At 39.4% G+C, this 10837-nt stretch overlaps 1 protein-coding gene across 1 annotated transcript; it reads left to right on the forward strand.

The window, feature by feature from the left end:
- Nucleotides 1-2003: 2003 nt before the first annotated feature.
- LOC103700856 (probable WRKY transcription factor 4) lies at nucleotides 2004-10225 on the forward strand. Its single transcript, XM_008782739.4, has 4 exons — nucleotides 2004-2608; nucleotides 8253-8938; nucleotides 9181-9336; nucleotides 9561-10225. The coding sequence occupies exons 1-4, from the start codon at nucleotides 2333-2335 to the stop codon at nucleotides 9856-9858; spliced, it is 1416 nt and encodes a 471-aa protein (XP_008780961.3). The 5' UTR covers nucleotides 2004-2332; the 3' UTR covers nucleotides 9859-10225.
- The last annotated feature ends 612 nt before the right edge of the window (nucleotides 10226-10837 follow it).

Raw genomic sequence — 10837 nt, forward strand, 5'->3', positions numbered from 1 at the left:
TTTATCCAGTAGTACAATTTTATCAAAAAGTTGGCTCGACAAAATTGATGTCAAATAAAAAAAGAAGTTTATGTTCTTTCTGCCGCCGCCGCTCCTTTAAATCTCAAGCATTTTAAATTTTCTTTAACATATATCATTTATCCAGTGGCAAATTTCAACTAGTGAGATATAGCTAAGATTACCTTTTTTTTTTTTTTTTGTTTCAGATGATTGCCTTTACCTTGTTAGATTTATTAATATAGTGATGATACACTTAATGAGTCCAATAGGCACAAGACGATGGAAAAAGATATTGGCATCAAGCCAAGAATTCCACGTGTAAACTACTATTAGCTCTCTCTATCAGGTACGTTAATAAAGCTAAGATGGCAAAGGCAGTCGTTATCTTCTTTGGGAAAAGGTCCGGACCCATTGCAAAACATCACTGTTTTGAGTGGTAAAAGCCCTACTATCATCCATTATTAAGCTCATAAAAGTTTTGGCTCTGCCTTCTTAGCCTTTTATTTCTTCTCTCTCTCTTCCTCTTGCGATCTTTTGCTCCTTTTTTTAGCCAGCATGAGGGAAACATGAGACTTTAACTCTTGACACTTTCTAACTTGTAGTCTGGCAATTGACCTGCAGGTTCTGCCCAAGTGACGCATCCTTTGGGCTTTGGGCCTTTGGGTTTATGTTGATTTCAGAGGTGAAAAAAAATGCTATGAAGCACAGCTATAGTACCACTCATGTACCTTTCCCTCTTGGCACCCCCATTATGAGTGGTCATGCTGTGAATTATCTTACCTCTCCATAAGTAATAAGTTGCAACAATTTCCTCCTGCTACAGTGGGTAAGGAAGGCAGTGGGTATGGCAGCCTCTTTAGCATTGCTCTCCTCATTAAAACTTTCTAATGTGAATGAAGTGTGGAAGCTCTGCCCCATGACTTTTTCTTATTAATGTGTTGATAAATAGTTTGAAATATGCAATGAGTCATCCTACCTTGACAATCTCAAACTAATAAAGATTCAATCCAAGGTTTCTAGTAGGGCTATTGGAGACTTTGTTGGAAGGTAGTTGGTACTTTTTGCGAGCATGATTTCAACTAATGCCACATCTATTTTCCAAACTACTGGTGGAGCTTTGGAAATTTTGGTACGACTAAAGTGGCATTCGAGTGACAAACCTACTTGTGAGATCGAGAATACCTACTTAGTTTCGTAAACCAACAATACTATTAAAAGTTGTTCCTTGTGATCCCATAAGAAGTTTTATAATATATGAATTGCTGCTTAACTACTAGATTTTAAGGTAACCTTTGATTTAAAGATTTAATCTTTCATGGAGTCAACTGCCTTGGGTTTCAGATCACATATGTAACGGCGATGCTGATCGACCAAGTATCCAATGTTTTTTTGTTGAAAGACCAAAGCATCCAATTGTATGGTTCCATATCTACCCACTTGTTCATTCATGACACTCATTGATTATGATAATGAGCAAGACTTGAAGCATCGATTAAGTAGATCAAAGGTCCAGAGACTCTGCAGAAATGATCGCAAGTTACCACATTCCAATGTATAATCTACAACGGCAAGATAGTTTTATCTAATAATAATAAAAAATAATGCAACATATATTAAATTAGGACATTTGACTCTATGTTAATCCTAAATTTAATCTAACATCTAAAGATATTAATCCTAAATTCATGTTATACTTTTATCTAATCTAAATATTTAAATATTTCAAAAAATAGTTATTTAACAGAAAAAAATTTGTTGCTAAAAGATAAAGTCAACTGAGAGACTCGCACGCGAAATGCTAACCATCATCATCTTTAAGATTTTACTGAGACTAAATATTATCTAATCGCGAGAAGATATTTTTAATTTAGAAATATCAGTGCAAGGGACAATTCCAACGCATGTTCTCCATGAACATTACGGCTAGATGTTCAAGTCAACGTCGCACATTGCATTTTGATGTTTAATTTGGAGGGAATTTAACTCCCATTTTGGAAGCCTTCTCTCTCTCTCTCTCTCAACTTCCACGATGGAGACCTCCCACCGGCTTACGCTTTCCATGAAGTCCAAAACGTCCAAAACCGAATCCAATTTCGATCGAAGCCTCGATTCAAACTCATAACCAAGAAGAATAAACATCGAGTCTTTTTGTCCTCCGGCGGGAGCACTCCAAGAAGATAGATGGCGGAGCGCGACGGAGGAGCTTCCGAAGGCGGTCGGCGGCGCCTCCGCCGCGGCCCGACCATAGCCCTCCCACCCTGGTCCTCCATGGAGGGACTCTTCCGAGAAGGCGGGAGGCGGAGGCGGGGCGGCGGACGCGAGCCCCGGCCCGATGACCCTGGTGTCGAGCTTCTTCGCGGAGGATCCGGACTCGGAGTACCGGTGGCTTCTCCCAGCCTCCTCGCCGGAAGCTGTTGACTCTTCCCGGTGGCGCCGCCGCCCAGTAGGCCGCGGAGGAGCCAGCGGCAGCTCCGACGGAGGGGAATCCTGGGGGAGGGGAAGGGATGGGTCTGAGACAGAACCATTGGCCGTTTGGTTCGCAGCGACGCCCGGGCTCAGTCTGTCCAGCTTGCTTGAGTCCCCCGCCGGGCTAATCTCATCTAATTTGGTGTGTCCTTTGTTTAAAAATTTGATTTTTATTGGTTCGCATACTGTCAACTTTGTTAAATTTAACATCCTGCCTTCAGTAATTATTATTGGGAAATGATGTTTTTGGTCAGTAAACTTAATAAAAATAGCAACTTGCTGATTGAGTTGTAAGTCCAAGGATGCTTGTGATTCAAGAACTTTAACTTTTGTTCTCTTAATCGTCTGTTATTAACAGGAAGGACATATATGGGTGGCTCTGTCTATGAGTTTTAATGTGGTTTGCTTAAGTTTTAGTGGGGTAACTTTTATTGGGATAATTAGGTTTTGTTCATTAAATCTAAGATAGCAGAGTGAGTTGAGGGAGGAGCATAAATAGGAGGAATGAAGAGGATAAGGGTGGTGTTTAAGCCTAAAAGTTGAGAAGGGATCGTGATAGGATGTCTTCCTCCTTCTGTGCTTAAGCTAAAAGTTCTTTACAATGGACTACCCAGTCTACCCAATAGTAAGATTTAGATCGCAAGCTTTCAGCATTCCCTTCCAACTTTATTCTTGGAGAATTTTCGTAGGTTGTGCCTCGGGAGAGAGAAAAAAGTTGAGGGTTTTGTGTTAGGAACCAAAAATCCGGGTCCCACCATGGATTTCTCAAATAAAAAAAGAGAAAAAACTTACCTCAGTAACTCTGACATTCAGAAGATAGTGGATTTTATCTTTACTCCGAGGTATTTTGAGTATATTTCTGGCCTAAAAGGTAGTTAAAAGAATATTATTGGGTATAGTTCAAAGAATATCATTGGGTAGAATTGATTAGAATAGGCTTTGCATGTTTTGATAGCGTTATTGTGAACTACTTGGTTAACATAGGGTGTTTAATACACAAGATCCAAAATTAGAAGAATTAGGTGATTCCCAATTTCAATAGGCGACAAGACAACCTGAATAGATCGGGGATGCTAACTTAATTGCATACAACATGTCTATCTTTCGGAGAGCCTTCTTTTTGTAAATTAGCTCAAAAGGATCATGGCAGATATTTATTGAAAGGGAGGAAAAGGTAGTGGACCCACAAGAGGTATTTATCTAGTATAAATGGCTTGTAGATTTGTTGTTGCAAATTTTGTTTTCTTAGGATCTGTTGGTTGTAAGTGAACTTGCGAAAGGGACAGGAAAATAAATATTTCTTTAGATAAGAAAAAGTTTCAGTTTCCCAATTGCTTGATTTGTTGGAAAATCTAGCGATTTGAAGAAGAAAAAAGTAGGTTACCGAAAGAAGAATGGAAAAAGTAACCCTCCAAACTCAGGTTTGTCATTTTTCTCTTCCATTTTATCTTCGGGTGCTCCGTTAGCTAGATTAGACCTTTAGAAAAAAGATGATATAACAATTAAAAACCTAGGATTTTTAAATATTGGCTATACTGAAGGATATTTTTCTAGTGAGAGCATAGCAAAGAGTCTGAAATTAATGGTCGATGATTATTACTTTTATTATTATATTAATATTTTTATTTGCTCCACAGCGAAAGAGTCCATCTTTAGGAGAACTTGAATAGTCGTAACCATTCTCTTTTGTAGGTTGCCTTATTTAAAGCTATTGAATGACATGGAAGACCTTAGAATCTGGAGATTTGAAAAGAGGGTATGGAAATCTTTGAACTTTCACAGTTCAAATCATTATTGTTGTTGAATACTGTTGGAAAGATCTTTGTAGCAGAGAAAGTCTTGCTAAAAGAGGCACCTCAGTTATTAAAACCTGTGTTTGTCCAAGAGGAAGATGAGTTTTTTTATCATCCTTTCCTCAGAGTTCATCTGGGCCTCTTGGTGTCGGATTGGTGTCTCCAGAAATAATGAAACCTCGCTTGTTAGAAATGCAATGTCTTTATTTCCTGCTTGGACTTGTCATGATGTAAATTGAGGGCCTGTAGATGTTGGAGTGTGGTTCCACATGTGGTGGGATGGGGTGGGGTGTTTGGGAAGCAAGTAACGGGAAAATCTTCATACAAAATTCAGCATTTGAGGTGATAGGAGATGTGCCTTCAGTGGTACTGTAGTCCATGGAAAACGTGGCTACTTTGCTTGGAGAGGAAATAAAGTGGGATATGCTGTGCTGCCTTTTCATTTCTGTCTTTGTTGCTCTGGTGTTCCACTTCCTCTTTAACTTGTACTCATATACTATGTGTCGATTTTAATGAAAATTTCACTGTTTTTCCATGGAAAAAGGGGAAGAAATTATGCTTTGGCTGCTATCAAGAGCACAAAGTAAAACCATGGTACTATCGTAATTATGCCATAATGCTAACCAACAACCTTTATTCTATTCATCTACATTTTGACTGTACTTTTTATTTTTTTTAATGCTGTTCAATCTTATGCAAGGATCCAAAGCCATTATTAGCTTCTATAAACTGACCGATCTATTTTCTTGCCTATTTTTCTGAAACTTAGCATGTCAAAATGTGATTTTCCTACTTAGAGAGAGAGGGAACTGTATTAACTCACTAGTTGTGGAGTTGACACTTTTGAGCCATAGAATAAAACCAGCTATTTTGCTTGGGCTGGTTTTTACTGTACAATGCCCTCTCCCACCCTTTTAGAGGTCCCTCCCTCCCTCCCTCTTTCTCTTTCAGCGATGGAAACCAAGTCTTCATGATCTCCATCTTTACTCTTTTCCCATCTCTAACGAGGTTTAGATAACATAACAATCTCTTACATCTCTGGAAGTATTATGGCAACTCAGTTTTTTCCTATCTCCAGAAGATATTAAGAATATTTTGTCTGCCCTACACCCGCGTGGTAAAGTTTCAGCAAATAATTTTAAGCTCAATGGCCATCTTTCTTGAAGCACTCTCTAGCCCTTTCTGTCCTAATCGCTATTCCCATCAACATCTTGGTTTAACTAAGAAGGTGGATTTTTATAGCGATTTTTGGTTTCATCATGTGTAGCTTTTCTGAGTGGTACGAGATTAAATTTGGCCATGATGAGGAACTATATTATGCACATCTTTAGGTTCTATTAAGTAATTTGCTAGTCTTATCTGCTTCATAATAAATCTGAAGTATGAGAAGATGAGTACTGATTTTTGGAAGCAACTAACAGGAAGCAATCTTATTGGTTACTCGGTTCTTGAATTTAGAACTTGGAATACAGGAAATTCAATGGTAAATTATGCTTCAAACTAGCATGGACTACATACTTGTTGGGGAAAATTAATGGGAAGTTATGCTTCGAGTTGTCTTCAGAGCATCCCATTGTGGACTTTGTGTTGCATTCTTTATGTAGAAGAAGGTTGAGTCCAAACATTAGTGTATATATTATGCTTACAACTTAGAAGGCAAAGCCCAAATATTAATAGAACTAAGCAAATTTGCAACAAATAAAATCTTTATAATAAACATCTTACTGCAACAATTCTAATGAAGATTTCAACCATATATAACCAAACAATGTCGAGTTCTCAACTCTGTTTTTGCAAAAATACTTGAGCATCATACAAACAGCCTAGTATTATCAAAATCATATATTTAGCCTACAAATATAGACTCGCAGAATATCAATGCTTTTGGATCAGTGTTTCATGCACTCTTTCGCAAAAAGACTTTATCGTACATAAGATAGGTTTCTTAACTGGCTTATTTTACAATGGCTTTTACAGATTTTAGTAATAAGCTGCAGTCCATTCTTTGTACAAGAATAATTCCACTGTTCCTCTAGCCCAACCATATTCAAGTTGTCTTTCACTGCAATCTGAGTTCCTATACATAATCCTTCTCAGTATCAATTGCATAATCAGGAATGAGGATTTCTTCGAGACTCCTGTTATCATCTTAAAACCTGCATCTCCCTTCAGCAAGAAAAATGTGTATAATTTGGCTCCCCTTTTGTGCTGGTTGTCATCATTATCACCTCCAAACTTTTCTGTACTAGCTTGATCTTGGGATCTAGCAAAAGTTTTACAAGATAACCATGGTGTTAGATCCATTAAAACTTGAAACAGAATTTATAGGGGAAAAAACTTAAAATTTTGAGCATCAAATAGGGAGAAAGTTATGGATGAACACGATCTGATCCAAATGAAGTATAGTTCTCTTTTTGATATCTCATAAGTATTAACATTTAAAGGTCCAAACTACCCATCAAGGTTTTTTTCTTTTCTTTTCCTTTTTCTTTTTCTTGTAGCAGCCAACAGGGTTGGTAGATGTTAGAGAGAGAGGGCTGGGGGGGGGGGGGGGATGACGGGGCTCCTAAGCCACACATCAGGGCAGTCGCAGGCGGTGGGGAGAAAGAGAGTGAGGTCAGTCAATCTTCCATGCAGACTGTGAGTGAGGTCTAGAGCAGCTATGGAGATGGTTGTCCTTGCCACTATGGGAGAAAGAGGACAGCAGCAATGGAGATGGTTGTCCCTGCTGCTCTAGGAGGGTAAAAGGTAAAGTCAATAACTGATGGCCAAAAGATTACTTTTAAAAAGTATGTGTTGAAAGTCAAAACCACTTCACTAGTTTTTGACAGTGTTTTGCATGGATCTCAAGATTGATGAATGGCTATCAACTTGTTAACTCCTCAACTAGGGAGTACATATAAAGTGTGTAGTCTGTGTCATATATAATGTATGTATGTATATATGTAAAATGGAGGGGCATAGCCCACCACAGTGTACTTTGGTTGTTGACACCTTCCCACTGTCCCAGCTAAGGCCTTCTCATTTGTGGAGTTAGGATGGTTTTGTATATTGTTCTCAGGGCTTCTTATTTATGAGACCCTTAGAAAATGATGCCAGTCCCCATCCTTATCTGGTTATGCACTGACTGAAAGCTCTGCTTAGATTTATGTTGCTCTTTTGTTTGAATTCTCTAATTCTTTTTGTCAATAATAACTACCTTACAATCCCTATCCTTTGTAAACTTAGGTTGCAATTCATAGTATATAATATTTTATGGCCTTCGAATTTATTTGTCTCTCCTCTTACATAGGAGCTTTCTGTTCATTTTATTGTTGCAGATAATGAATCAGTTAGCTGAAGGAATTCTATTTAAGTTTAAATAGAATTGATCTTATGAATGAGCAACGATCTGTTCTTCAAAATATGTCTGAAATAAAAAAACTAACAAGAAAAGGTATTAAAGATCAAGATGCAAACTTGTACAAGTCCTTTGCAAAAGCCAAATACTTGCTTGTGTGAACTGATATTAAGAATTGGAGAGGATTTTACTCATCTCTGGAGTGGAGAAGTTGCATGATTATCAAGGTGTAATCCACTGCTGATGAACTATATTTTGATGTGTTCATTTGGGAAGCCTTGTCCTAGGGGTATTAGTGGGTCTATGGAAAAACTTGTTGACATGTCCACTCAGTTTGGTTTCTCTAGCTAAAATTCTTTGAAGTTTCTTTGGAGTTTTTGGCTCATGATGCATTGAAAGAACTTGTTGTTTTAGAGGTAATTAGGTACCTATCCTGATTATTGTTTCTTCTCTGTCATCTCTTTGGCTGAGTTTTGCATGGAATAACTGTGCCAAGTGCTCTCTCTCCGCGCCCTATATACAAGTGAAAAAGTGGGAACACTACCTTTTGAGTTCAAACCTGGAAATTCTTCCCCAGCCAAGTTTTATTTATAATGTCCTCTTGGAAATAAGTTCATAACTTGAATTCACATGTCAGTCTGTTGGATTTGCAGGGATACTTTGGAATATCTCATCAACAGGCCCCGGCACAGGTCACATCTCAGGCTGTAGAGTCTCATTCTTACGTGCATGTCCAAGCAGAATATCCATCTCTCTCAGCAGCATCAACCTCCTTGACAGTGCCCCCTGATTCTTCGATTACTATGTTATCGCTCAAACAGATGCCACCTCTATCATTGGATGCAAATAATACAATGAACAAATCTGCAGATGGTTCCCATGCCGATCATAAACCTCAACCTGCTGCTCTCACTGTTGACAAACCTGCTGATGATGGCTACAACTGGCGAAAATATGGGCAAAAGCAGGTGAAGGGAGGTGAATATCCTAGAAGCTACTACAAATGTACCCGTCCAAACTGCCCGGTAAAGAAAAAAGTCGAACGCTCTCTCGAGGGCCAAGTAACAGAGATAATTTATAAGGGCCAGCACAATCATCTGCGGCCCTCTCAAAATAGGCGCAGCAGATGCAATGAGTTAAATGGGAGTTTCGATTTTCCCACGAATCCTGAAACAGGCACTGCAAATTTCAGCAGATCAACCGAGACTATGTCCAAAAGAGATCGAGATTCCAGCCATTGGACACCTGAGCAGTTGTCCGATTCCGGTGAAGACGAAGAAGGTGATGGTGAACCAGGGACAGATGAAGGGAGTGATACCGAGCAAGATCCAAAAAGAAGGTCATGTTTTATTTGTTATTGTCTTTTTCAAGAATGGTAGTGGGAGCATCCCTGCACCAACTTCAGTTTTTCCAGAGCCAAACACTTGGGAACCACCTCTCATGGTTTGAACCCAGAACTTCCTCCCAGATGGAGGAGTGATGCAACCACTGGGACATAGTTTGCTGAAAGTTCGTATAAGCGTATTACTTATGCTTGCATTGCACCCCGCATTCTGAAAAATTTTGGTTCTGATTGGGCAGGACTATGGACACCAGGGTGATGGAATCAACTTCACACAGGACAGTAACAGAACCAAGGATTATTGTGCAAACAACAAGTGAAGTTGATCTTTTGGATGACGGGTATCGGTGGCGCAAATATGGACAGAAGGTGGTCAAAGGAAATCCTCATCCAAGGTTGTGCATCCTGTCTGACTTGTATGCTGTACCTGCTTGCACTGGGAGTAGGTTACAATTCTATTATGTCGGGATATTCATCGGACGAATATAGACTTTATTGGGAGATGATAACAAAATTTCCAAGCACGTTCATGATTTTCGTTTACAATTTATACGTGAATGTTTGATCTTTTTAAAAATATATATATATATACAACTGATAGTTCTATTGAAATCTGCAGGAGTTATTACAGGTGCACCAGTGCGGGATGCAGCGTGCGGAAGCACATTGAAAGGGCTTCAACGGAGCCTAAAGCTGTTATAACAACATACGAGGGGAAGCACAACCATCATGTACCAGCAGCTAGAAACAGCAGCCATGCCACAACGAATGCTGGTGCTGCTACCAGCAGTATACAACCAAAAGCACAAAATGCCAATTCCAGCAACCAGCCCTCCATTCATGGAATAGAATTTATAAACAACGTCGCACGGCCAGTTGCAGTTCATGCGCTGAAAAAAGAGCATGATGTTGCTTAGACTTTCTGTGCCTTTGAAAGTATTATTGGTGACCTGCGCGCTGAATTCATGGAAACTTCCGAATGAGTATTGGTGGATTCCGGAGTAAATGTCATGCAAACACTTTCTGCAATTATGGCAAACTACAGAAGGGCTCAGTTTAACATCAAAATGGAAGCAGGGTGAGAGAACTGATAAATTTTTTTCAGGGATGGCTTTGTACCGTAAATGGTTGTCATGTGTTTTTCTATTCTATAAGTTTATTATTTGCCACAATCCTGATGTACCTGTAGTTCTTGTGCTCTGTTCATTCTTTTTGGTGATACAGATTGTATGTTCTGGTTCCACATATAATAACACATGGATGAAGATATATGGTTCTTTTTTCTCCCCATGAACGTGGAAGTGAGCAACGAATCTTTATAATTTTCCTCTAGCGGCACTAATTGTCTTTTTTGCAAGGAAAAAAAAAAAAGGGTTGTAGCAGCCCAGCCTGATTTATTTGGGCTAAAGGGCCGCCCGAGAAGAATAGGTCCTCCGGCCGCCTCCTTGTCGGACCACACTATCATAGCCGCTAGCTGTCCTCTTTCTCTTCTGTTTTGCCGAGGTGGAAGAAAAAAAAAGAAGAGAGAGAGAAGAAAAGAGGAGGAAGAAAGAAAGAAAGAACAAGAAGAAGAGGAGAGAGAACCATCCCACTCACTCTCTCCACGTTCTCTCTCCCTTCTCTCCACGTTCTCTCTCTACCTTCTCTTGTCTCTCCACTTTCTCTCTCTATTTTCTCTCTCTAGAATGTTCGAGGAACCTAAAGATGGGTCATGTTGACCTGGTCTACGAACCCGAGTTGATCCTATAAAGGGTCTGATTCGTCCTAGTGCACGGGCCACCTACTGGACCGATCATCTCCACCCTGTTGAATGTTTCTAAAACCTTCATTAATTAACCGTGTTAATTAACCTTGGCCCTGGTTGAGTTTATGTCCTAGGATTTATTGATTAAATCG

This window comes from Phoenix dactylifera, chromosome 16 (assembly GCF_009389715.1).
Source record: "Phoenix dactylifera cultivar Barhee BC4 chromosome 16, palm_55x_up_171113_PBpolish2nd_filt_p, whole genome shotgun sequence".
Classification (NCBI taxonomy): Eukaryota; Viridiplantae; Streptophyta; class Magnoliopsida; order Arecales; family Arecaceae; genus Phoenix; species Phoenix dactylifera.

What these genes read in the sequence shown, in the direction of transcription:
- LOC103700856 (XM_008782739.4), top strand. Translation starts at nt 2,333, where the DNA reads ATGACCCTGGTGTCGAGCTTCTTCGCGGAGGATCCGGACTCGGAGTAC. An exon ending in GGCTAATCTCATCTAATTTG is followed by an intron (nt 2,609 to 8,252) that starts GTGTGTCCTTTG and finishes TTGGATTTGCAG; the next exon opens with GGATACTTTGGAATATCTCA. An exon ending in AAAGGAAATCCTCATCCAAG is followed by an intron (nt 9,337 to 9,560) that starts GTTGTGCATCCT and finishes TGAAATCTGCAG; the next exon opens with GAGTTATTACAGGTGCACCA.